The sequence below is a fragment of the Blennius ocellaris genome (assembly GCF_963422515.1).
Source record: "Blennius ocellaris genome assembly, chromosome: 20".
Lineage (NCBI taxonomy): Eukaryota > Metazoa > Chordata > Actinopteri > Blenniiformes > Blenniidae > Blennius > Blennius ocellaris.
Genome location: NC_137669.1, coordinates 10,568,804 through 10,596,490, shown reverse-complemented (window position 1 = coordinate 10,596,490; position 27,687 = coordinate 10,568,804). Strand labels below are relative to the sequence as shown.

Genomic DNA, 27,687 nt, shown 5'->3' with positions numbered 1-27,687 from the left:
AATAATAATAATAATAATAATAATAATAATAATAATAATAATAATAATAATAATAATAATAATAATAATCTCATACCTGTGGATGCAACAATAATATTACTGTATTTTAGTAACTTTCTCTATCTCTATTATACAAAATGAAGAGAAACTGACCGTGTTTCTCGCCGTCAGTCCTCACGTCCACGTCCTGTTTCCCCTCCATATCGGTGATGGCACACTGTATCTGCGTCCCTTGCAGATGCAGCAGCTTTTCACAAAGCAGATCCACACTGTCCACGTCAACAAGGCCTCTGCATGGAGAAACAAGAGGCCAAACTTCGGAAATATTGAAAGCTTTTCTTTTCACTCCTTTTTTCTCTCTTCTCCCTTGTCCCCCACCCCCCCATTCTCTTCACTCCCCCAAACAGAGATAACTTCTGCCTGACCCCAAAGTGACACCGTTTCCATTTTGTTTCTGATTAATCTTGCCCATTGACAGTCTTTGTTAAACAACAAGGCGTGCCCTTTTTTTCCAAAGAGGCGACATTTTCATATCTGTTAGACGCAGTGACCTGGGGTTCACCCCGGACTTGGACTTCAGTTTTGAAGGCTCTGTTCAGATCCGGGCGATGGGAGAGCACTCAGCGTGGGCCAGCACCCACTAAGGTCCACAAAGGATTTTAAAAATGCGCGACAAAAAGACCCACAACGATTTGAGGAGCTCATACACTGCTGTGAGATAAAATATGAATGCATGCATGCGAGGAAAAACAAAAAACAAAAACGAGCTCATAAAACTGAGATCTGTTGCACATGACCAGAAACTGAATTTTATTGTTATATTGCGTATTTTAGGCTGTAGATTTTTTTTTTTTTTTGGCGTTCTGATGCAGAAGACTGAAAGGCGCACAGCACAAAAATTGCCATTCTCTTCATGTTTGCACACTGTTGCTGCGAGGCACAGCAGCCACCTTGTGTATCTCACAGGCGTCCCCTTCACCTAACTCATTGTAAATGGCAGCTGATGTACTTTCCTCCGAAGATCCGCTGTATCCGTATGGCCGAGAGACCACCTGAGAGGCAATATGTCAACATAATGTCAACGGGTAAGACGACTTCACATGATATCTAAATTTACAGTCAGCTGCCATTCCATTATATATAGGTCCTGTATAAATATGGGCCAGGTCACCTCGGCTATTATCCACTTACTGTAAGGTATCCTTGCGTGAATAGCAGCGGCTGTTTCACACATCAGTCTACGTGTTTCTTGTTATTCAGCTGTGAGTAACTTCATCAAAACGTATGGCCTCAAGATTTGAATTCACTGCCCGAAAAAGGCCTGTTGGATTGCAATTTAGTGCCATCTTTCTTCCAGGCCTGCGAGCTGCTTCTGTTTGTGGCACCTGGAAACATTCACGGTGTGTTAAAACACAGTGCAAATGAGAAACATCCAATTTAACCGTGCGTTTAAAGACAAAATCTTATCGGCAAAGTTAAACCATCTCACCATTTCACAGTAATGTCCCGCAAAATGTAAGACCTACTTTGCTTTTGATGTGAACACAATCTTTTGTTTTGTTAACATTTGATTCCAGGATAACCTGAGCCAAGAGCCTAAGCTGGGTGTCCGCTTTCACTGTATATATACTGTGAAGTGAAGGTCTATTTAAGCAATATTCATCATGCTGACAGTTTACTGTAAATTTAGATTATCAGAGAAGTGCTGTGACGATGGTGACAGATTGCAGATGGCTCTCACAAGGTCTCCTGTCTGTGTGGAGCCCTGAATGTCGACGGGATGAGGAATCCTCTCTGCATTCAAAATGTGCCAAGGATCCAGGATAAAAAACACATTTCATGCCTTTATGGAAATATTTTGTTGCAGGTAAACACTGATAATAAATATTTTTCTTGTCTTTAAAGACGTGTCGTGCGTGATTGACCTTTGCACCACTGGAGACAAATTGAAAACTGAACGTGACTTTTGAAAATATTAAATGTGGACATGAGTTTCTGTTGACGTAACGTTGTTCTGTGGTTGTAGTTGTTTTTTTTTTAAACATTGAAGGAACTCATCTGGACATGTTTTTTTGTTTTTTGTTGTTTTTACCTTTTAGAATATATATAAATACCTTTTGGAAAAAATGGCGAAAAAGCTGCTGCATCTTGAGAGAACATTGTATTTACACTGCCCTCACTCCTCTACGTGATGCAACCACATGTATAAAGAAGGGATTCAAGACTTCAGGCAACACTTTCAACCGAATGTTCTCAAAACCTACAAATTAAAACATATGGTCCAAACCAAAGCTGCCCAAATAGCCAATCAGACACCGTATTTAAAGCAATTCTTGAATATATTCAAGGCCTGTAAGAATCAAACAATTTGGCTCGTATTTATATCAAAAGACTGAAAATACTCCACATCTTGTATCATATTAAAAATGAGGATTAAATGTGTGTATCAACAGAGTTTTACATTTGACAGAATTTGGTAATATGTTTGATTAATAGTTATTCTTTTTTATCACTTGCAATTGAACAAATTACATATAATTTGCTCATTCATAGTTTTATAGGTGCCTTTTAGCGGGTGCTTTTCACTCTTTACCCGGAGAGGTTTTCTTTCATTTGAGTCTATTTTTTAAGCTTCCCTTCATCAATGTGAATATGATTAAATTACGCATGGAAAGAAATGCGTTATTTCAAAATAGAATGCTCATGTTCATTTTATTTCACATTAATATGTTTATAATAAGATGTTTCGATATCGCATCTAACTATTTGTAAGTGATCAATAATAGAGTTTTTAGAGAAATAAAGAAATAAGTTCGAATTTATATACAAAAGTTTTGATTTTGTGTTTATTGAAAGAGTTTTAGGTGAGATTTAAAACACAACATGTAAAGCTTTAATTTAATTTTAGTGTCGTCCTGATAAAATGGTCCGTGCTATTCTCGAAAGTGTATTCACACCCGCAGTTAAAAGTTCACAATTTTATTTTTTTGACAGATTTTTGGGGGCATGATCATTCATAGGCGAAAGACGCAAACAAAACAAAAAAGATTTTGGATAAAAATTTGAAAAATGAAATGAGTTCCTTTAAGAGTCACAAAAACATCTGTGCCATTTCTGTCTTTTAAAAAGGCTTCTATTCAGCGGATCAGGAAGAGAGGGGCTAAATGTTTTTTAAGGGATCTGGGGGCTCATGTTGGGGGCCATGGGCCTTCCCATTACCCTGTGACCGGGTCGAGAGTATCAATCCTCAGAATGCAAATTTTGCCCTCGTCCCCAAACATATCAAATGCAATTTATTCAAAGGAAATTCACCAATCAACCGCCCTAATAAAACGAAAGCCACTCAATCTTGTTGCAGGGGACGGGTGGGGGGGTCCTCTCCTCTGGTCCCTAACGCGAGGTCACTGCGCTTCCAGGGTTCACCTGGAGTGCACCGTGCAACATATGTAATGCAAAGCTATTCTGCCTTTTGTGTGGAGAGTCAAGATCGCTATTATGAGGCTGGCATCAAGCTCCGAGTGAACAGATGACGGTGACTTGTTCAGCGCGTAAACTTTTGACCCCAATTTTTCCTTTTCTTCTGCAGCTATGTCTCTCTCATCAGTGACCCCCCCCCCCCCCACCCACCCACCCCCACCCCTTCATTCAAACGAAAAGTTGATTTTAACAATGTGTACATCTTTCGCCATCACGAAGATCATTCTCACACATTTCATGAGCGCAGAAGATGCCAGCACAAAATCTAAAATGCGATTGTGACTTTGTGATGTTTCCAACGACCACAGGGTTGAAGAGATAAATCCAGAAAGCTCCCACTCAAGACTAATAGGGCCGTAAAATATGCAAATCATTCATTAGCGTTAGAGAACCCAAAGCAGCCAAAAGTCTTTGTTGGAGGCAACACTGCAAGTTTTATCCGCCCTCTGTCTCTCCCTCTCTCCCTCTCTCCCTCTCCCTCTCTCTCTCTCCGCAGCCTTTTCCTCCGGTGCAGGATATTACCACAGGCTCTCGGCCCTTTGCTATAACTTCATTTACACGCATTATGCTTATAGGCAACGCCAAGCGAACGTGTCATTAACGTTGAGGCGCGTGTACGCGCGCGCCACCGTGGGTGTGTGAGTGGTTTTCCCCTCGCCATGCAGCAGTGTGACAGTGAACTTGGCCTAAAGCGAGCTCTGCTGGTGGCTCTGAGAGGATGCAGATTTATCTTGGTGCTGTGGCTGACCTCCACATGAACCTGCAGCGCTCCCCTCTCTCTCTGCCTGGCAGTGCGCCGCACATGGGGCCCTGTCGAATTTCTCCTTTTGAAATATTGGCAAGGGTTTTTTAATTTTCATACAGTCGTCCTCTTGCTTCAACCTATTATCTTGTTCTCCCTCTGCAGGATTCAACTGAAAGGAGTCGACGTCCTCATTTTAGTGAGGATGGTGACCAGTGGTTTAGTTTTGTTCAGCAAAGAATCGAGGCTTTTCAGCAATATGTCGTTAAATGTTTAGTTTACCAAAGAAAAGACAGTTTTTATATAATGTATAACAAAAAAAGTGAAACTAAATCGATAAGAGAAATTCAATGAAGTGTTAAGAACATATCATTGAATTCAAATTCAAATTTGAAAGCCTTACAAGCCAGGAAAAGATATTTAAATGGTCACGAAAGATCAATTGTAGTTGTTTATCTGTTTATTTGTCATTTTAAGGGTCAGAAATAGATTCCAATGATTTTCTAATGAAGAAGGCCTTCCGCCCAAAACAATAAAGCCCTGATATTGAAAAAGTATTGTGGCTTTCAAACAGCGTGACCTTTGCAAATTCACCAAGGCACTAAAATTAGATGAAGTCCAATGAACAGTTTTTGTTCACAAAAATTGAATGAAGGTCCAAAAAGTTATTTTATCAGCTTCCTTTGAGAATTTCAAACAAGCGCTTTGCATCACACACCCATTTAAGGGGAGGAATCCAATGAAATTACTGTAACATACTTTAAGCCATAGATGTCGAAGTTTCTTAGTTCATGCATTTTAGAGTCAGTGTCCACTGCTGACCGGTTTCACCGTGGCCGGGCAAGAGGTCACCACAGAGCGAGAGTGGATTTAAAGAGGTCATTTGAACTTTTCAACCCCAAACACAAAACGACTTAGTTGACACAAAACGGAATTCCTTCTAAATGTCTGCCCTGCTGCTGTTTCTTTCCTTGTTGTGTTTACTTGACACTGTTTACAGCCTGCCCTAAAGCCATACACGGTGTCAACATGTGGCGCGCACGCAGCGCTCAGCAGAACAACTCCCCCCCCCCCCCCCCCCCCTTCTTCTCAGGGATAGACCTACAACTTCCAAAAGTCATCAGCCCGTATAGAATCCAATCAAACCTGAATCGCTGTAAATCTGTGTGGCCTGCACGAGCGCTTAACTTTATCAAGGAAATCCACACACACTCGACGAGCCCCTCGGAAACTTTCTGGCTCACGGTCTGTGAATCCTCCAATGTAATAAAACGACAACAACTCCAAGTTTGTGGGGGTGGAAATGGACACAGAGATAATTATCCAACATGTAAAAATGGATTATGAGTTACACCACAGATGGAGGGAAACAAGTTACACGGGGAAGGAAGCAATTAAATAGCCATGAGCCGGACCCAACCCTGCGCAACATCTGCCGAGACCAGAATTCAGCACTCCACAACTGACAAATTAGTGTAATGGACTAATAGGGACGGATAGAGGCAGCGAATACAATAATAAGACTGTTAAACAGAGGCTGACTGTTCAGAGGCTACCGGCTCGTCTGGAGAAACTTACCCAGAGACGCGGTCCTCACCCTGGAGAGCGTCCGGTCCATACTGAGGCAGACTGAGTCATAGAGATGGTCTGTACCGGTCAAGTAACACTTACAGCCTGCAAAGAGAGAGTCAGACGAAGCCTCGCCGTCAGTGCGATTATATGTTATGTGCAATATACTGTCAACTCCCCAAAACCATAAAACTTACTTTAATGGCTACCACGTGACCGTTTATGGCCAGTGAGCCTATCTGGCCGCTCTCCGGATGATTTTTACGATCTAATTCATAGACAAAACCCCCATTCATTTAGCACCCAAATGTCAGAGAGCCAGAACCGGCCCTAATAAAGTTTACAGCTTTAAAAGTCGCGCTAACTCTCTGGGAATAGCCCAGGAGTCTGTGCGTAAAAGGGACACCCGGCCCCTGGAGCCCGTAAGTGGCCAAGGACCCCAAAAGCCCCCAGCGCGTGAGCAAGGTGAGTAAAACCAGTAGCTTTCAGTCAATGGGACCTGTTGAATTCAATGACGTTTAACTTGAGTGAAGTGTGCCAGTTTTTTTTTCTTTTTTTCTTTTTGCACAACACATACAAGTGATTTCAGGATTTGTGACCAAAGAGGAAATTGTGACTCATTTCTGGTGTGGCACAAAGACATAAAAGTCTTGAACACAAGTACAAAAACTCACTGGCAGGTTGCCGTTCCAGTAGAAAGTTTATTATAACGGCCATCAGCTTCATCATGATCATCATCATCATCATCATCATTATTATTATTATTATTATTATAGTATATCTTGACTTCCAGTCTTTGAAAAACATTTACAAAAAGCTTATCACGATGGAGCTATACACATAGGCAATGGCATTTACTGTGGGACCCTCCACATAAAAATAGCTAAAGAGAAAACAGACATAGCACTTTTTTTTTACTAAGATGTTGCGCCCATGGTGAACAACGCAAACAGCGACTCCTGCAAAAACAAAGATATCAGGCACAGCCACTGTACATACAAGGGTGAGTCGGCACCTTTGTCCATACACGTGTTCACGACGCATACAATAACCACACAAAGGCGTATACGTACTCTGCTGGCTCTACCTTTTGGAAGCAAGTTATCTGACAATACACCAAACAAATAAATACATACATATACAGTACATACATAGAAAAACGGAGGCTAAACACAAATTAACTCATCCTCAACCATCTTATTTATTAAGCTGTTGTTGTTGAGTGCATCACACAGATTTGTTTTTTGTTTTTTTACTGGATTTATTTGCGGCATGTAGCATTTCAAGCTTTGACATTTTTATTTTTTTCCGTCTGAACAAGAAATAATTTAAACAAACATTTATTTCAATGTGTTTTTTTTTTTTTTACTTCTAAATCTAGACAACTGTACATAATGCATTTTACGCACATAAGCATAACCACAAAGGGAGTAAAAAGAACATAATATTAGGGAATATAATTGGACTGCTGGACATACAGAAAGCTGAGGTGGGGCGCACCTTTTGTCCAGCCCGTTTACAAGTCTCTGAGCTTTCTGGAATAGGAACAGAAGTTGATATGACAATCTTTTATTTTTTTTATTTTTGTGGAGCTCGTTATCAGGTGGTCGAGTTGGGAATATCAGGGCCTGTAGACTCCCCCGCCTGCAGCCGCCATGCTCATGCTTTTTAGCTTGTTGTCCTTCTTCCACTTCATCCTGCGATTCTGAAACCAGATTTTGATCTGTCTCTCTGAGAGGCAGAGGGCATGGGCGATCTCGATCCTCCGCCTGCGGGTCAGGTACCGGTTGAAGTGGAACTCCTTCTCCAGCTCCAGGGTCTGATACCGGGTGTATGCAGTTCTGGCTCTCTTCCCCTCCGGACCAGCTAAATCTTATGCACAAACAAGAGTTGAAGATACATATCAGATGCAGCTCGTTTTTAAAATAACTGTGCTAACTTTTTCCAATTACATTTCTATTTATTCATATATTGGTCACAATTCAAATATTTTTGCACAAAGCGAAAAGAAAACGTGAAAGTGAAATTACGAGACACACGTGGCACCAAATACTCCTGAGTGAATAAGAAAATATAGGTAACTAAGTTTGATTAATGTATTTTCAAATGTATTTCGTAGAAAAGAAATATTGCAGTGAAATATTAACAATCATAGCCTTACTTGCATCAAAGAGGATCACAATAGCTAAGCAAAAAGACATTTATCCGAGAACAATCAAATATATTAAAAGTACATTTACTCGTGTTTGTAATATTACTCCGTACCTGGGGTACACTGCGAACAGGTGAGAGGCGTATGTGGAGCCACATGTCCTTTTGCAAAGTATATTTTTCTGATATGAAAATAACTACAAACTAACGCAGTGGCAATTTCTACACAACTTTGCACGTAGGCATGAAAATGCCGGGAAACAATACGAGACGGTATTTTTTACATTTTTGCAGTAAACAAACACTGAATTTCGACACAACACACAGAATCGAAAGAATATCATTAAGCAGGGCAGATTACCGTGATTTATATGTAGTTTCCTCATCCACGGATATATCTGCGGCTGACTGGAGTCGGTGACATTTTGAGGAGTTGTCGGTGCGCTTCCCGCAGGCTTCTCTTCCTCCAGGGGGGAAGCTTTGGACACACAGTCCCGACTGAGCAGCAGCGTGCCTCCTCCGTTCGAACTCGCACACGGGGTCGAGCAGGGGGTCGGTATGGAGTTTTTCACGGCTCTGTGCTGGGATTGCGTCTCGGTGACCGGAGACGAGCTACTGGCGACCGCGGAGCAGGGGAGCGGGTCAGGTGGAGGCGATAGAGACGAGTTCCCGGTGTTGCCGGTGGATTGGTTGTACCTGACAGGCTCCACGGACGCTGTCGTCGCCGCTGAGTGACTCGGGGAGTAGCCCTGCGTCCGCTCGCTGCCCACAAAGTGTCCGTCACCGGTCCGCCCGACAGTTAAGTCCATTCCGTTGTAGCCATACCCGTACCTGCTCGAGTGCATGGCTGTGGAGTCCCTGTATTGCTCGTTTGCAGTACTATGGTCTCCATAATTATGTAACTGGAAGTCCGCGCCATTGGGATAGCGACCGCAGAATGAGTTCACAAAATAGGAGCTCATTTGTTGACAGTTCCACCGTTAGCAGGTTGTCGGTATTGTTTGTGTTTTTTTAGTTATTTTTAGCAGTAAACAGTATAAACCTGTGTTCTTGATTTGTGGCTCTTATGGTTTAGCGCGTCCTATAGCACCCTTGCACAATTTATGATGAATTATGGAAATGAGTGGGACATGGACTTGATTCTCTCTTACGTAGGCACCCAAATATGGGGTACGGCAAGGAATCACGTGCTTTTGTTGACCAGTCGTAAATCCTGCTTGGTGACCTCCAGAGGTAAACTCGTGCACGCAGGAAATACTGGGTGGGATGGGGAGGGTGCGCGCCTCCATGCGTTCGGAGCTGGGGCAAACTCTCAGGCGCGGTTCGGGTGTTTTGGATTGTCGTGGTGCGCCATCCTCTGGTTCAACTGTTGCACTGCGTGTCTGCGGCGCTTTCCGAGGCGTGGGCTCCGCACGGGGTCATTCAGAGGTTAACGACCATTGCGGCAAAAAAAACAACGGGCTCCTAAACAATACAACAAGTGACATGCTGGGAGTGCAATCTCCGCGATGATAGTGTACAGAAATAATTCGATCAGAATCTGTTATGCACGTTATGATAGGCGATGGGTGTGAATACTCTGCACTTAATGGAATCAAAGCCCATTCAAGGCATGGCTGCGCGTTTAAACATGTTTTTTTTTTCTCCCTTATAATCGTGAAATAACTGAACGACTCCTCATGGGGAAAAAAATACTAATAAATAAATGTTTGTTGCAAGACATAAAACTGAACATGATCGAATAATACGACATAGACAGCCATACGAGGCCTGTCGTTTATTCAACATTGAAAATTAATAACTGCATGTATAGGCTTTATATGAACACACAAATATTGTTTATAAGAAAGTACAAATTTAACGATGCCAAACCACAGACATTTAGATTATTATTATTACGAGCCTGTGGTACGCAACCCGTTATTTCAGTGTTATTTAAAGCCGAGTCCTTCGTCAAATTCACCGTAAAACAGTCAGTATTATAAGATGCAGACCCAGGATTTTATTTTGTATATCAACATAACATCGATCACAACATTTCATTTCTTTCTTGCCCTTTTTACTTTTTCTTTTTTGTAGAAATCTTCCAGTTCAAAGCTTTATGGTGTCAATTTTGAATACACAGAAATACAAAAGACTAGAAAAAGAAATGATATGGTGTTTTTAAGCAACGTTTTTAATGCTTCAAATAGCTTTTTTACAAATGTGGAAACGGAGAAAAAAATCTTTATTTGCTATTCGGTCTCGTAGACGTCAGAAATGTAGAGGTTCAGTGGTTTTCCACATGTAAAAAAGATGATATTCTATTCGACTGCTTCTCTCGGAAGAATCGCCTTGTCAAATCCGAGTAACTTTATGAATAACAACTTCGTGATGACTCGTTTTTAAGCCCGGTGAGATCCGTTCTTCCTTCAAGATTCGAACCCGCGACCACAAAATAGTGAATTATTTGGCATGAATAATGATAATAACGCATCACTCCATGTAAAACTTGAAATGAGTTAATTTCATAATTCAAAGTCTCGCTGAACAGTAGTAGTAAAAACCTTGATTCTGCTGCATAAAACTTGAGAGACAAGTATCACAAAGTGTCCAAATTATATCACGAGAGCGGTCAGAAGTGGACAAAAAAACAAAAGAGCACCACATAGCACAGGGTCTGACACAGGCATGCCGCCTCAATAAAAGGCTCGGCGCAGCGTCCGGCGCGCTCCGTTTGGTTCCCCTCTCCTGGAATTTTTATGGCACCTTCGGCTCTGGAATAAGGCATTAACTTGTCCTCTGGTTTCCTCCACATGCCCTTTCCCCAGAGCCGCCAATTTACCCAGCACAAGCCCATTCCTGTGTTACTGACAAGAACATTGAGATGGATTATTTATTCTGTCCCAGATATGTGTGTCCTTTGTGGTAGCAGAGCCCCAGAAGGCACGGTGCGAGGCAGGGTGAATACCGGGCTCCTGCATGCGCATGGACTGGCGGCCTTAACACCGACTTTATGTTGGCGAAACAAGTCAAGCCCGAGCAGCTGATTTATAGTTGGCCAATGGCGACCAAGTTCCCACGAAAATTATTTTTTCAAGCTCAGCCAAGGACACACCCAGGAACTAAGTAAGGACTAAAAGACAGAGGAGTTTGTGTGTGTGTGTGTGTGTGTGTGTGTGTGTGTGTGTGTGCGTGTGTGCGTGTGTGCGTGTGTGTGTGTGTGTGTGTGTGTGTGTGTGTGTGTGTGTGTGTGTGTGTGTGTGTGTGTGTGTGTGGGGTGGGGGGTGGGGGGTGGGGGGTTGTATGGTGAGTCTCTGGTGTAGGAAACAAGGAGGGCAGTGCACTCTGCAGGCACCTTCACACACTTGCACTCGTCAGACGTCAAACAAATACAATCTCCTCACACTTGAATGATTAGTTAAGGGGGAAAAAACGTCTTCGCAAACGAATAAATTAAGGGTTTTTAAAATAAATATTGAGAGTTGTAGAATATGACAAAAAAAATAAACCCGCTAATTCATGCATTTAGCTTGATTTTCGGATGTCTTTTTCTTTCTTCCCTTGTTGGTGTATTGCAAACATTAAAAAAAAAAAATTTCACCAAACCACACACCAGTGCCACTTTTCAACAACACCATAAACGTCAATGTGCCAAACACAAAGCAAAAAATTGTATTTTCAAACAAATCGTTTTTATATACATTATTTAAGTGTATGTGTGTATGTATGTCAAATAAAGGTCATTCAGAATTCTGTTATTCCTGCTTTGAGCACTGATGGTCTCTCCGTGTATCGCTTCAAATTGCAATATTTTGAGTCCAACTCGCATAGACACGCAATCGGCAACTTTTAAAGCAAAATGCATGAACACTCAGAATTCGACCTGCCTGACTTCCAATTTGCAGTAAAACAGAGCTGCAGCCACAATACCCCCTGTCCCTCCACGGGAGGGCGTCAAAGAGCAAATATTCCACCACATACGCTCAACGAATTGTGCAAAACAGAACGTTTGCATTTAAATCTAACAACACACAAAATACGTATTGCATACAAAAGAGCAGATCATCAAAGGATATATGCATCTTGACCAAACATCAGTTATTGTTGAGCGCATGACCCTGCAGCATCTCACACATGAAGCCCAAAAACTGTAACATCAGACGACTTCCTTACATCTCTGAGTATTTGAAACGGAAACTAAAGAACATTTGAATTTAGAATAAAACAAAACAGTTTACCCGCTTGCTTTTCTAAACGTGCAAACCCATGCAATGCATTAATATGGTTCAGGTGTCTTACCTTGTGAAGGCTTCTGCATGTAAACAGAGGGGAGGGAGTGGACAGGTGCAGGCAGGCTGTGACGGAGTCACGTCTCCAGCTGGGTCTCCGAGCTGAAAGGGAGGCTCCGATGGGGGTCAGTGTCGCACCAGGGCTCCCCTTGACATTAATTCCACGACGCACCGGGCGCCCCCCGCCACGGCGCCTTGATCCCGCCATATTCCCGTTCAGCTTCAGCCTCTTTACCAAGACATACAAAAAAGAAAAGAAAAAAAAAACCTCCAAAGAGAAACAGAGGGATACGAGGGACTTCGAAATGTAGCTGGTCGCTGGTGGAAACAGCCGCGTGGCAGCTGGAGACGGTTAAATGAAAAGGCTGCTCTATTCTGCAATTGGAAATTATATATAAAAAGTTCATGTTCACGGCTCCCCGCCACGTGACGAGCTGCGAGCCAATGGGAGGCCGCCCCGCGTCGTAAAGTTGCATTGCTATGTTGTAAATTTTCATAAACAACAACGGATTTATGGCCCAGCGCTGGAGGGAGAGATGAGGAGAATGGGTGAGAGAGAGCTGGAGGAGGGGGAGGGGGGGGGGGGGGGGGGGGGGGGGCAGGTCACTGTCGGGCGCCATCTTACCGAGTGAGGAGGGAAAGCAGAGTTCAACAGTAATTCCCCCCTTCATCTGCAGCCTGTCCCGTCTCGCATCCTCATAGCTCACATTCCCCAACCTCAGTGTTTACCTAACCCTCATAATGGACTGTAACGTGTGTCATTACATGCAACTTAATATTGGTCACACTGAGTGGCACTTTGGCTCCACCGGTGACTGACAGTGAGCTATCACCTCTGCAATGATATTATATAATATATAAGCAGTGAAATAGAGAATGGAAACAGACAGGCAAGGGCTATTTTATTAAATGGTTGTATGTGCAATTACAGATTAAAAGCCATTCCCAGAGGCGAAACATTATTTAAACATTTCACAATAAAAAGGAGGAAACTGAAACTGAAATTATACTAAATAATTAGAATGTGAAGGATGCTTCTTATTCATTCGTTCATCAATAAAAAGAGGCAATCGGATGATTAAAAAAAAATGTCTGAATAACTGCATGCATTTATTTCGCCTCCTGCTATTCACAAGCGTTTATGAAAATTTCAGCCAGAAATGTATCAGTGATTTCCGGCGCACAGCCAATACTTCAAAATATTTACATTATGTATTCCTGTTTACGATATAACAGGCAAGTAGGTTTTCTAGGAATCTGAGGTAGATCGCCCAAAACTAAACTACACTCATTTGCGCGCACACACACACACACACACACAAATCCTCGGTCAATCCAAGCCTTTACGCCTATATCCATGTCACTATGCAAAAGGTTGACAAGAAATTTAGATTTTAAGCACAAAATAACCAAATTCCTCTGACACGCTACTCTTATGACTTAATTAAAATAAGGCACGTCTGTGCGTAAAATGAATTTGGAAGGAAATCAAACTTTTTAAAAACAAACACTTAAACTGATGCAAAATTCTTATTTCAGTGTTTGATCAATAAAAGGCTAAGTATTAGGTAGTTTTTTTCGTTAAAGGAATGTTGACTCAGTAGTACAATCTGGTTATATTATATGTTATTGCTAAATATCAAATACATTTCATTAGGTAGTTTATATTCTTGAGTGCATTTAATCTACTTTTTTGCCGCTTGGAAGCAAAGTGATTGAGAAGAAGCGTCCGTTACATCCACAGCCCCTGTGTTTATTTCTTTTTAATTCTCAGTCCCATTTCTTCTTGTTACTTTGCAGTCGTTTTGGGATCCACCTCGAATCCCCGGTGGTCTTCATCTTCATCCCCTGCACGCTCCGTGGCTCCGGTTACCGGCTGAACATCACTCTGACGGTCCTCCGTGGGGTCAGACACTGGCTCGTCTTTGTGGTCCTTCTTCCACTTCATCCTGCGGTTCTGGAACCAGATTTTGATCTGTCTCTCTGAGAGGCAGAGGGTATGGGCGATCTCGATCCTCCGCCTGCGGGTCAGGTACCGGTTGAAGTGGAACTCCTTCTCCAGCTCCAGGGTCTGATACCGGGAATAGGTCTGCCTGCCCCTTCTTCTGTTTGGATCTCCTGGAGGGGGGAATTATGCACATCTTAAATAAAGAATACACGTATTTGTCCCTATGCATGTTTGTAAACCAATAATTAAAACGAGTACTGGTAATAAAACGTGCTGCAGAAAACAACTAGAGTGTCATTAATTCATTGGTAATTGCCAGTTAATTGTGGTTCTTTTTTTTTTTTTTTTTACATTACACGCTTCCCACACACAGGAAAAAAAAAAAAAACACTTTTCATCGGCACAAGTTTTCTGTGCATCAATTTATAGTGGTCCTGCTGGGGTGTTTAGCTTGTGCCTCCTGTGATACTCTGCATGCAGTTCCAATTAAAAGCCAGCTCTGCACACCGAAAGAGCCATAAGTAATTCGATTATAGCCCATGCACCTTCTTCTTCAAAAATATAACAAAATTCCAACGTTTCATTGGGTGCTAAATCCACCTGACTTCTTTATTTAGCCGGCAATACTGGTGCATATTGATCCAAGTTTCAAAAAGAAAAAGAAAAAAATCCCAGCGCCTCTGCAGTGCAGACCCAATTAGAAAGGAACTGCAGAGTGCAAGAGAACTGATTTACACAACAGGCCATTTTTTTTTTTTTTTTTTTTTTTTACAGCCACAAAGGGGAGAAGCGGCTGTAAGAGTAATAGTAGTGCAGAGAAAACCCCCAGCGGCAAGGTCTCTGCGCACTGAGCACACAGAAGCGCTGGCCGAATGAATTTATGGCTGCAGAACTCATTAGTTGCGCAATAAAAGTTTTACGATTCTTTCCATGCAACACCAATGACTTCAAGAAATTAATTGAACCACTAACTTGCAGTGTAAGTATCACAATGTTTTGTAAAAGCGTTGACCTGGGGGGGGGGGAGGGGGGACTTTGAAATAGGACATACCTGAGGCTCGCATCCAGGGGTACATCCGGTAGTGTTTGTCCGGGGGAGAGGTGAGGGGTCCCGGCCCGGGGTGACAGCAGCTGTCGCTGAACAGGCGGCTCCGGTCAAACGGGCTGCACTGCAGCGTGAGTGCGTCTTGCCCCCGGCCAAAGCCCGACGCATACATTGGATGGCTCTGGTACACCGCGGTACTGCTATAAACTCCAGGGAGGGACGGCGCAAACGCGATGGCCGCAGCAGTCTGAGTCGAGCCCTGGCTGTCTCCATTGGGTCCAATACTGCAAGAAGCTCGCGCTACGTTTGAGAAGAGGGAACTGGCCGCAGTAGATTTGCTAAGAAGACCATCCACATAATAAGAACTCATATTTTTTCTCTCTGATTTGTTGGCCCAGAATCCTCAGTGTCGTTTTTACGAGGTAGTGTGATATATGACAGCAATACACCCTAGATTTACACCAAACCCCATTTCTGCTCTGGACCAAAGAACTAAACCATGTGACTCCGGCCCGGTGGCTCTCATCCAATCAGCAAGCAGACATGGATTTCATTATGGCACAGGACAGCAGAGTGGGATTAACGCTTCACACACATCAACACGTACACACATAGACACACTCACGCAGTAGAAAGTCACATCGTCTTGGTCATCTGGAGGAAATTGACACAATCCTCCGTTTAGATTTCCGTCTTATGTGTTACGTACATTAAAATAATGTTAAAATAATTATTACTTGTGCTTATAATAAACTACATCATTTCAAGTTAACTCATCGATTTAGAGTGACATAGAATGGAAATACTTTATTTTCGAAATAGAAAAGTAATAAGTGTTATTAAACGTCCTTCCAGCAGGGGTTTCATGTTTGTTGGTTTTCTTTGTTGCATAATAATAACAACAACAACAATAATAATAATAATAATAATAATAATAATAATAATAATAATAATAATGTCTGGAAGTTGGTAATAAATTATGCATGAGACGCATTACATAAAACATTCATGACAAAAGAGAAATCAAATAACCCCCTGTAAAAAAACCTCTATTCTATTCTATTCTATTCTATTCTATTCTATTCTATTCTATTCTATTCTATCGAACGTCTCACCCCTATACATTGCACAAATTAACTATCCCTCTATATTTTTATCTATACTTATTCATATCTGGTTCTCGTGATCCATATTCAAATTACATAATTATCAACACCAAATCAATGTAATGTTTGTGTCATGCTTATATTTAGAATAAGATGCAAGTTGTAAAAAAAAATAAGAAAAAAAAAAAAAAGACATGGACATGGCACTGATAAATATACAACTTAGGCATTGAGTTATTTATTTTTTGCAGGCTTTTCATAATATTCAATATAATCCCACTTTAAATCAGTTTAGTTAATTCAGTATAAGCTTGAATATTGCTTCAAAAAGCGTCTGACAAAGGAATAGTGCCAGTACATGCGGATATAGCGGAAACTCATTCACAACAGTGTCTGACTGTTTCATCCAGAGAGCTGCAGCCTGAACAAGCTGGTTCTGCACCGAGACTGTTAAAAGGTGTGAAATGATTTTCCTTGCCTCTTAAAATGTTACTACAGTTTGTTCCCTAGTGCAGGTTCATTAGGCTGGAGTGTTAAATGTAGCTAAACGGTGGTGTGGAACAGTGTCGCCACCCTCTGGTGACTTGTTAAGATTGCAGGGTGGAGAGACAACACTGACCAGGCGTTTCCTTCAAACTGTGAGCGTGTTCAAGGATGAGAAGGGGGGAAAAACAACGACAAAAAACTAAACTAAACAAAACAAGACAGATTACACACAGAGGTAACGTTTCACCGCTTCGGTTGTGATTTTTGAGCAAACCTTTGTTTGCCATTACGCACTTGCCCAGATGTGTGTTGGTGTCTGCTCAAGGCTCACCACTGCGTTTCAAACTAGCTGCTGACTTTATTGCTCTTTTTCCCTTTAGGACAGGCCTTGCAAAGGAGCAGAGGGCGGAAGGTTCCCAGGTAGAAACAAAAGATCGCTGCAAACGACCGTGAGTCCTGCGCGTCCCCGTCGGGGAGAATCCAATAAAGCTGATCATTTCCGCTCGGCCTTTTGTCCAGCTCCCAGTCACGCAGAAAGAGAAGAAAAAACAAATGGGTGCCATTCTGGAAACGGCCTAATTGTGTCTGGACGGTCATAAAGCCATTAAAACTGGAATGCCAGACAGTATAGCAGACCAGGCGTTTTATTGCACTGTCTCTGGTCGAGTCTTTGAAGTTTGTGTCCATCTGCGGTCCCCAACGCGTCATAACAGCACTCCAGATAGACTAAAGTCCGACTAAGTGCAATTCGTTGGTGCACAGCTCTAAACAAGAGCTACATTACCATGTCCTGTGTGACAGAAGGACTTTGTACCTCTGCAGGTCGCTCACATATGGTTTTTGCTGCTGCTAGCATTTCTGTGGCAAATATTTTCTCCAATATGCAAAGACTTGAAGCAGGTTCACAGTCAGATTTTAACCTAAATACAAATATTATGCAAAATCAGCTGCCTAAAGCTTCGCCATGCTTTGAATCAATCCCGAATTTGCTTGCATTGGTTTATTTATTTCTTCTTTTTAAAAATGCATTCATGAGAATCATGTATATAACTAATTGTAATTATATAAATAGGACATATGGAGGAGCTTTAGCGTCGGACTGGCCTGGTCATAGCTGAGCTGAACAGAAACACGTCGGCTGCATTATTTTGGGCTTCAGCTGTCGAAGTCCTTCGATGTCTTTTTTTTTGTTTTGTCCTCTCGCCTCGCAGCGCTTTGCACCCCATAAAAGGTTATGGCGGTAATTGTCTTTTATTGCAGTATACAGCTAACAACATCCTCTGCCAAGACGCAACGCTGTCCCCAATCCAGACACACACAGATATCCACCTATAGGTGTGTGTGTGTGTGTGTGTGTGTGTGTGTGTGTGTGTGTGTGTGTGTGTGTGTGTGTGTGTGTGTGTGTGTGTGTGTGTGTGTGTGTGTGTGTGTGTGTATCCAAAATGAATTACTAATAATGAAATATTATATTTCATATCATGCTTAAGTTTCCAATCATAACGACTGTTTTCAATATCTCTATCAATATTGTGTGTGTGTGTGTGTGTGTGTGTGTGTGTGTGTGTGTGTGTGTGTGTGTGTGTGTGTGTGTGTGTGTGTGTGTGTGTGTGTGTGTGTGTGTGTGTGTGTGTGTGTGTGTGTCTGTGTCGTCTTTCAAACCAAGTCAAACAATTGCATTTTTGTGAGATTTCACGAAAACAGACGTTTTAAAGCCAAAGTCAAGTAGAAATATTCGCAGATATAATTTGTTTTATTTAATAAATAATGTACAAATTACATTTGTGAACCAAAAGTCAGACGGTCAGCAGACCGCGAGGTATTCAATGAGTTAGCCTACAGTGTTTTTAATTTCCTCTCACTAACAAACATCACATCCTTTTGAAAATGTTACTCCCTGAAATTCAGTCAGACATAGTTCAGTATGCAAGCAAATCTATTAGAATCCGCTATTGAGAAAAAAAAAAAAAACATAGGTTAATGTAGGTAGTTGAAAGACATAGGTAGTCAATCATGTCATGTTATATAGCTTCTATAACATTTTAAATTTCGTAATAGTTTTCCAGAGGTTTCTGGGTTTTACGCACTTGCTTCAAATGCGACCAGTCAGTTTATTTATTTATTTTTCCTAAGATTCAAACTCATGGTCATCAGTCGTGGTGCGAGCAGTAAGGGAGAAAGAACATGTCAAATTAATGCATTTCACAAACTATACGCTTAAGTGACTCTGAAATAGACAACAAATATAGCTACAAACCAGAACACTCACAGCTAGAAACATCCATACACAAACGAGCACTGGGACCAGGCCAACTAATACACTTTAACGAGGTATTAATTCAAGTTGACATAAAAAAATAAAATAAAATAAAATAATACAACAAATTAAAGAACAAAATAAAAAAAAATCCGCGTGGGCACCGTTAAAATTGTGCAATATAAAGGTAGTCGCATCAAACTAAAGCCCAACATGCTTTTTTTTTTAACAAGACAAATAATCCTATAGCTGTTATATAGAACAATAAGACAATGTAATTGGAAAAACAAGGTCCAGCAGAGTTAAGAGCTTCCAAACACAAAGCTCGCTATCAGCCTTAATACTGCTTATCTACACGGCTCAGTCATTCGTCTTTCGGTGCGCCTTCTTTATTAAACTTCTTCATCTTCATCCTGCGGTTCTGGAACCAGATTTTAACCTGTCTCTCGGTGAGGTTTAGCAGCCTCGCCACCTCGTACCTACGGTCCCTGGTCAGGTAGGTGTTAAAGAGGAATTCTTTCTCCAGCTCCAGGATCTGGTGCTTGGTGTACGGACAGCGCTTTTTTCTCGTGGCACTTGCATGGAGCCAGTTGGACACTGGGTTATCTGAAAAGAGTGGGGTGCGACACTGGTGTGAGGTCCCGGTTCTGGCAGAGTGATCACAAATTTGGCTTAGTCCAAAACAAAACAAATCTCCCTATTCATATCAGACGACTGTGGCCACATATGTAAATGCAGCTTCATCCAAATGAAAGTTGTTTTTGTGTGAATGTGTGTGTGCGTCACCTTCTTTAAAAGCAGCAAAACGTTATTTAATACAGCAACTTGAGCAGGGCCATTAACAGCCCCCCATAAGGCAATGGCACGTCCAGAATGGCATCTGTTAGGACGCGCACCCCCATCACGCACCCCAATCCTCGCAGCTTTATGTGGTATAAATAGTTTAAACACACAGAAACGCAGCAGCGACTTACTTGGATCCAGGCCCGGTTTGTCCTCCACCTCTGCGCTCACGTCCCCCGCTTGGACCGACAGATCGTCCTTCTCCACCGGTGATGCTGTAGCCACGGAGCCGTTGGCGTAATCAGAGAGTAGCAGCGCCGTGTGGGATCCGGGCAGCGCGCCGTCACCTCGCGCTCCCAGCCCCTCCGGTTTGATTCCGTAGTGGTGGGTCGTCGGTAATCCGGTCATGGGGAGAGACCCGGACATGGGCTCCAGGAGCCAGGACTGATAGCGGCCATCTGTATCTGCGCCCACTGGGCCTTGGGGATGCCCGTAGTGGTGATGATACATAGACGAGACGGTGCCGGGGAACTGAGCGGGGACGTGGCTCCATGTCGGACCGAAAACAGGAGGTTTGGACGGGAAGGTGCAAGTCCCGAGTTCGCTGTGGTCGCTGATGGATGCGGGCTGTCTGGCGCCGGGGAGCCCAGGACCGGTGGGGTATCTCGGCACAGAGAGCTCCTCGCTCTCGGGCAGAATGAGAGAATCGACGTAGTAACTAGTCAGTGTTCCGGATGTCGACATGGCAGGAAAATTATACTTTCACATGTACGCAGTCATACAACAGATACATGCAAAAGCAAAAACGCGCGCACACACACACCACACGCACACACACACACGCAGTAAACCCAGCCTCACAAAATAACAATGTGGAGAAATCAAGTAGCAACTTGGCCCCACAGAGAACTACAGTGGGAAAGTAATGGGGAGACAGGCTGCCATGCCATTGGGCAGCAGACACACGTGATCATATGGCTGAACAATAAAGGATAAATCAATCCCTGCGGTCATTAAATACTCACCCGCTCAGCTATAACAACCCCGAGTTTCAAAAATCATCAAAACATGGAAAAGATTTTCTATCTTTAAGATATGACATATGTTAGACGAAAAGAAATCTGAACTTTGTATAGTTTTGTAGAGGCTTGCTGCAGATACAACCCGCGTCTCCGTTATCTGAAACGATGCAATATGTGTTTTGAAGCCTTATTTTACGAGATACTTTATAGGACACGTAAGCACCCTGCTATTGCTGCTCACCAAAACACATTTTAAACAGCAACGTGTTACAGAAAGCTTGCTTCTCAAGGATCAAGACCGAGCTCATAAATTACAAGTATACTTACCTTTTCATTTTAGTCTATTTCGGCTGCAGCAGACATTGTGCACTGTCCGTTTAATTGATCTTTTTAGAACCTTTAAATTAAATAAATCAAAATTTTTTGACAAACAGATTCCTCAAACTTCCAAACGCACCTCGAGTTTAATTTTCTTATAAAGAATTCATTTTCAGTTTAACATGTGGAAAAGCCTCATAAGCGGTAATTTTGTCCCATAAACACATTTTTTTTTACGTGAATCGGGCTATTTCATGTAACGGTGCACCTTTGAGGTCACTAATCCACAACATAAACACGTTCATAAAGAAAGCAATGCAGGAACATATACTGTTTCTATTAAACAACCCATGAAAGTGAAACATTTTTGGAAAAAGAATAATCAATAACAATCAGTGAAAAAGTGAAAGGATTTTCTATCTAAATTTCAGGCAAATTTCCATGAGGAAAACAAAACGCACGGTACTTCATTTAAGAGTATTGTTTAGTTGATTTACAGACTATTTATTAACAGTATTATATGCTATATTTGAACAATAACGCTTTTAAACCTGCAGTCAAAATAACCAATAATACTATAATAACCATTATATATATATATAAATATATATATATATATATTCATATCTGATTAATTAAATCAAACAGAGGTGGTTGAATGTTTATTTTCCATTTTGTAAGTAAGAGCATTAGGAGGGCGGGTTGTTGTTACCCAGCTTGCGCCCGCTCACTATGTGCACCGCCGTTATCACTTGTATATAGGCCTATATGTTGGTAATCATCGGGGCCATTAACAAATTAACCGTGATGCCTGCGAGCAGCCCAACTTCGGTGTAACGTTACTCTTAAATGGAGCTAAAAATAAGCTTAATGTGGTGTTTGTGGTTTCCCCCTTTTAAAATTAAATGGTGTGGGGAGTGGTGAACACCAGGACACAGCAGCACGTTTAAAATACAACCTGTCTGCCGGCCAATTATACAAATATATGTTAAATAGATTTTGCGTGCGTTTTTTAAAACGCACGCAAATACATTGGAAGCGGCCTGCGTATATTATATAGCGTTAATTACACATTACTGTGAGAAAACAATCAGTTTGTAATATCTTAAATTAAAAATTAGACCTTGGACAAAATAATTATCACAAAAAATAGAATGTAACCGACTCTATATTGTAGCTGTTGTGTAATTCCATATATTAGAGAAAGCCTATTATAAATCTAATCCTGATGTAAAGTTAACCTCTATTATGTACTAAATCTAAACTCTGCTTTGCAGATTTTAAAGCAGCAACCTTGAGTTTACGCACATTACACTGCGGGTTTTATTTATTACCAGCAAATAAACGGGGAGCCTGGCCAACACCCCCACAAGGCCACAGGCAATCTAATAAGCACAGATTCTCCTTATACTGCTGTATTATAAAAGAGAGAAAGAGAGAGAGGAGAGAGAGAGAGGGGGGGCGAGGGAAGAAGCACAAGATGTCCATAATGTGCGTTCGAGTTGCTCGCTTTCACTTCACTGGTATTTGCACATTATTTGGTCAACAGACATCAAACAAGCCGAGGGGGGAAAGAAACGGCTGTGCGCCTATTTGTGCACTAAAAGTTAGAATAGACAAACACCTTCAGAGCAGGAAAAGACGCCACGATGCCAATGGCTCCCAGGCTGTAAACCTAAATCAGGGTGTTTTTTTCACCCAGTTTACCGCAGGGGCTATTCACTTCTTTTGCCTCTGCAGATAACAGCCTGTCTGGCGGATCTAAATATCGCCATAAAGCCCTTCCCCTCCTTTTGTCTGAGCCACTATTGCGCAGCGGAAGCATCCGGTCTCATTGCCCACGGAGGTCGCTGTTGCCCCATTCACCTTCCCCTTCCCCTCCACTGCAGTGGTCGTAACCGAGGCCTTGTCTGGCGTGTCTGCGTCACTACTACTCACGGAAAACACTCACGGCTTTACCCTTAATCCCAAGTCCACGACGCATACTGCAGCCCGGCTTTGATCACGTTGATATTCCGCACACGTGCTCCGTCGGAGTCATTTTATCAACAAGGTACAAGTCGGGGACAGGAAAGGATAAAACCCCACAGGAGACAGGTTCAGATTATACACACCAGGCAGCCACCCCTCCCCGATTAGTAACCAGGAAGGCTTTGTGGTGTGCTTTCAACACACCTCTACACAATTTTAAACACATCTGATCGTCTGCGCGTCAACGATTCGCCGCTCCGTCTGGCTCCGGTGCATGTAACTGGGGCAATTAAGACAGTTTCGTGTTGCAGAGTTAGAAATACACCCCAACAACATGAAACTACCTAAACCACTCGACAGTCGATCCGGGCCTCAAGCGAAACACTATCAGTCGATTCCTAATGCACCATGGTCGTCGCTTCCGTCGTCGTGTGTTACAATTTAAAAAAAGAAAAAGTGCGTTTTGGCAAAAAGTGCAACTGAATTGTACACACTATGGCGGGATCGCTGGAACAAGGCGCCATAAAGGACACATACACAGTAATGAGTAGACTTACCCGAGCCTCGAAATGTTATTCCCAGTATGTCCAGACTAAAGCAGAAATCATTGTTTTGTCCACAGAATCTCTGTACAGTAGAGATTTGTAGCTGAGAGCCGGGCCTCCTCTCCGTCCGAAAGGCTCTCTCACGACTGAAGCTGCTCTTAGAGGAGAGGGAGAAAGCTCATATACCAGCCAGTCATAAAACTCTACAATAGCCGGCTGGTGCATGAAGCTAAGGCGGCTTATAGCCTAATATCTTAATTATTTCCGACGGCCTGTACATTAGCACTGTGAAACATTTCCATTTCAGCTCCAACACAGAAGAGAAAGTCAATCCCCTCATTAGGAATCCCAAATTATTTGGGACTTTTTGGCTTTTTAGTTTAAGCAGTTTGCTCATTTTGTGTGCTGTTGGGCTAAAAAACACAAGCCACAGTACAAAATACAAGCAGCTACTCCACAGTGCGAGCTGATAATTTATTAGGCATTACACAAAAAACACAATGTCATCTGTACATGGAAATATACAATAAAAACGTTCCTCCTTCACTTTGCACACTGTTTGCGATTAAACGTCATCAACGTGAATAAAGATTCAATTTATACATTTATTTCATACACAGATTCAACCTTTATCATGGGAAACTACATTTAATAGTCAAAGGGTAAACTATCTTCCCCTTTGTGACAGAAAGGCATTGTATTTGGGCTTAATTTTGCAAAAAAGAAAAAAAGGAAATAAGAAAAATAAGACAACCATGCAATTCCAATTAAAATGTAATAAATTCTAAAGTTTTCAAAAATTTTGATTAAAAATGCTGATTTTCAGCGACGGGGCAAAAATAGACGTTTAAGCCACCTGCATGGCACAAGTGTGTGTGTGTGTGTGTGTGTGTGTGTGTGTGTGTGTGTGTGTGTGTGTGTGTGTGTGTGTGTGTGTGTGTGTGTGTGTGTGTGTGTGTGTGTGTGTGTGTCAACTGCACTGCTATTAACTGCACTGACGACACTATCCAACCACACTACAGAGGTGACATTAACAGATCAACGGTACAAAAAACACAGAGAAAACAAAACAATCAAATCGAATCAAAACACATCCAATTCTTGTCTTTTCTCAGTGGCTCACGGAGGACGACGCATGAGCATTAAGCGTGTCTGGAAATTAGAGGAAGATGCACCCCATAGTGAAACAAGTCATTACGTGGACAGTGGTGAGGAGGAGGAGGAGGAGGAGGAGGGGTGGGTGGGTGGGTGGAGAAGGGTGGATGTCAGATTTCACCTTTTTTTTTCTGATTCAGTGTAATCACCTCTTTCATCACGAAAATCCGTAGTTGGAGGTGAGCTCCCGGATCCGGTTTTCACGCGTCATTTTCTTCAGTTTCATCCTGCGGTTCTGGAACCAGATTTTAACCTGCCTGTCCGTGAGGTGGACACTTTTACTGATCTCTAGGCGGCGCTCACGGGTCAGGTACATGTTGAATAGGAACTCCTTCTCCAGCTCAAGTGTCTGGTGCTTGGTGTACGGACAACGTTTCTTTCGGCCGCTCTTTGCTGTGAGCCAGTTGACCGTGTTTTCGCCCTTTGTGTCTCCTGAAGAAGAAAAAGATAGATAGATGGGCTGTATGAGGAATTGTACTATATGAGAGAGAGAGATAGAAAAAGAGAGAGACAACATCTACGACAGTTCACGTTTACAATAAGCATATAAACAGCAACATTCGCCTTGATGTCAATTCTCCCACTTAATATTTACGCAATGTATAGGAATATATCAAAATACTTGGTACAGTGAATCAGGTTAACTGAAATATTGCTATTTATCAACAATCACAACTCACGTGGACTACCTTTAAAGCAAAGAGAAAGTCAGTGACATGATCAGTGATACTGTCGCAATATCACAAACATGTTTTCAAGGGAGGAGTTGCTGGGTGGAGACACACAATTAAAATAGTTGTCTATGGAGACAGTGTAGTATTCCATAAACAAACCAACTTCTAAAATAAAATGAATGAACGTTCTATTGTTTACGCTCGTGTGTTGTGTGCGTACGTGTGTGTGTGTGCGCGCGCTGTGTGTATAAATTATGGTGTCTTCGAGTCATAAGGCTTGTAGACAATAATACAACTTTAAAAATATTTCAGATAAAAAAGATGGAGGGATGAAAAAACAATTTGAATTCTTAAAATGGGTAATAATTAACACCGTTTCACGGAAAATATACAGGCCTCCACTAATACATGCTGGCCTCTACGCCATTAACGCAGCGGTCAAAAGAACATTGGATAAAGCCATCACATTTAAAAGCCTATCTCATTATGTTTTTTTATTGAACTATCACAGTTGTATAAAAAAAAATTTGGCTTGGTAAACACAGAAAATTCAGATCCACCTCAAGAAATCTGTATTTATTATAGTATAAGGGGTTTTACGTATTATAAATTCATGCCTGCCCATGCATGCCCATGCACAAATTCACATTTCATAGCCAGTTTCCCTTGCAATATTGCATCCGACAGGAATATACTAATGAATTGTCTACAGACCTGTTTCTTCACTTGTCACTGCAACCGAACCAGTAAAATGAAACTTGGCAGGTGCCATCACAGTACAGTCACTTTACCTGCACGTATGCAAAATAAAAGTGCTGCACCACGCCTAAGATGGAAGGTGACTACCTTTATTGCCCTTTGTTGGTCTCTCTTTCTCGTTCTCCTCTGCTTCGTCGGCTGAAGAGGCTTCTCCATCCGAAGAGTCGCGTGTTTCCTCGGTCCCCGATGCAACGTGAGGCTGCCGGTCTGCGTTTCCCGAGGACACGGGCTCCTCGGTGTTCCTCCCCTCCTGTGCCGTGGCTGGACCAGAAGTCGAGATTTGTGGCGTGTGGAAGCGAGCAGGAGCAGTGGGGTGTAGGCCAAAATGAGAATGGGAAGGGTTCGACTGGGGGCCGTTGGTGTTGTAAAGTTTATGAGAATGTGCGTGCGTCTGAGACAAGCGGAAGTAGCCCGGCACAGGCACTGAGCCCCCGCCGCCGCCATCCGTAACTGTACAAGAACTCGACCCCAGGCCGGCTGTAGTTAACCTTGAATATGTGAGATCTTCGGCGGTAGAGGCTTTGGGGCACTTCGGCTGCTCGTACAGGCAGTAGGTGCTCTCTTCTTTAATATTTTGCGGGAAGGAACAGGGCGAGACTTGGGGACCTACCGGGTGTTCTTGGTCCATTCGGCACGACCTTTGCGCGTCCATCCACATTTCCATGCTGGACATGTACGCGCCAGAGGCGGACACCATGTTTTGGGGACCCATGTCGCTCCGCTTACCCATACCTGGGAAGTATCCATAGTTGTGTAGTCCATAAGGCACTTCTGTGACGGTGCTGTGAGGCACGCATACAGCGCTCCCAGTGTAGTGACCTCCGCCACTCTCGTTGCGGCCACTGATCAGAGAATCCACTAAAAACGCATTTCCTGACGGGCTGTCGGAACATGACATTATTGTGGTGTATTTTGGCGAAGGGAGAAGATAGCCCTTTCTGGCTGACATTTCTTGTGCAAAACATGCTGGATATGATTAGAGGCACCCCCCCTCTTCGCCGAGCGGACTGTACAGCCAATGGAAATGCAGCAAGATGGGCAGTCCCTCCCACTTCCAGGCTACGTAGAACTCGGGACAGTATTCATCATGGAGCTGAGGCAGACACAGAAGACAGCGAAGCAATCAGTGTGTTCCTCACCTCGCCTTAATGCACCACCTAGTATAAAAAGGGGCGAGGTTCAACGCCACCCGAAGTTTTTTAATACATTATCATATTTTGAAGATTGCATTTGGTAATTACATTCTTTAAAGAAGAACCCGAAACGTCACTGTATCACCAAACACTTCCCGTCCCTATGCAACTCATATGTTACCACAAATCTCAACACAGGAAGAAGCGTTGGATTTATTAGACCCAAACCTCCTAAAATGCATAGCAGTGTAGTTCATGTTCCCTCACAAATACCCTAA

The 27,687-nt window shown here is 42.5% G+C and overlaps 4 protein-coding genes across 4 annotated transcripts; all 4 read right to left on the bottom strand.

The window, feature by feature from the left end:
• Nucleotides 1-7,151: 7,151 nt before the first annotated feature.
• On the bottom strand, nt 7,152-8,901 carry hoxa5a (homeobox A5a; the record flags this gene model as incomplete). The annotated part of the gene is made up of 2 exons (XM_080516207.1): nt 7,152-7,660; nt 8,301-8,901. The coding sequence occupies 2 exons, from the start codon at nt 8,899-8,901 to the stop codon at nt 7,410-7,412; spliced, it is 852 nt and encodes a 283-aa protein (XP_080372333.1). The 3' UTR covers nt 7,152-7,409.
• A 5,098-nt stretch (nt 8,902-13,999) lies between these two features.
• On the bottom strand, nt 14,000-15,375 carry LOC308144405 (homeobox protein Hox-A7-like; the record flags this gene model as incomplete). Its single annotated transcript, XM_080515516.1, has 2 exons — nt 14,000-14,328; nt 15,210-15,375. The coding sequence occupies 2 exons, from the start codon at nt 15,373-15,375 to the stop codon at nt 14,000-14,002; spliced, it is 495 nt and encodes a 164-aa protein (XP_080371642.1).
• A 3,213-nt stretch (nt 15,376-18,588) lies between these two features.
• On the bottom strand, nt 18,589-23,366 carry hoxa9a (homeobox A9a). The gene is made up of 2 exons (XM_080516415.1): nt 20,024-23,366; nt 18,589-19,655 (listed from the first exon to the last, which is right to left on the bottom strand). The coding sequence occupies exons 1-2, from the start codon at nt 20,574-20,576 to the stop codon at nt 19,414-19,416; spliced, it is 795 nt and encodes a 264-aa protein (XP_080372541.1). The 5' UTR covers nt 20,577-23,366; the 3' UTR covers nt 18,589-19,413.
• Nucleotides 23,367-24,230: 864 nt separating this feature from the next.
• Nucleotides 24,231-27,225, bottom strand: LOC308145013 (homeobox protein Hox-A10a-like; the record flags this gene model as incomplete). Its single annotated transcript, XM_080516334.1, has 2 exons — nt 24,231-25,275; nt 26,364-27,225. The coding sequence occupies 2 exons, from the start codon at nt 27,223-27,225 to the stop codon at nt 25,001-25,003; spliced, it is 1,137 nt and encodes a 378-aa protein (XP_080372460.1). The 3' UTR covers nt 24,231-25,000.
• Nucleotides 27,226-27,687: the final 462 nt, after the last annotated feature.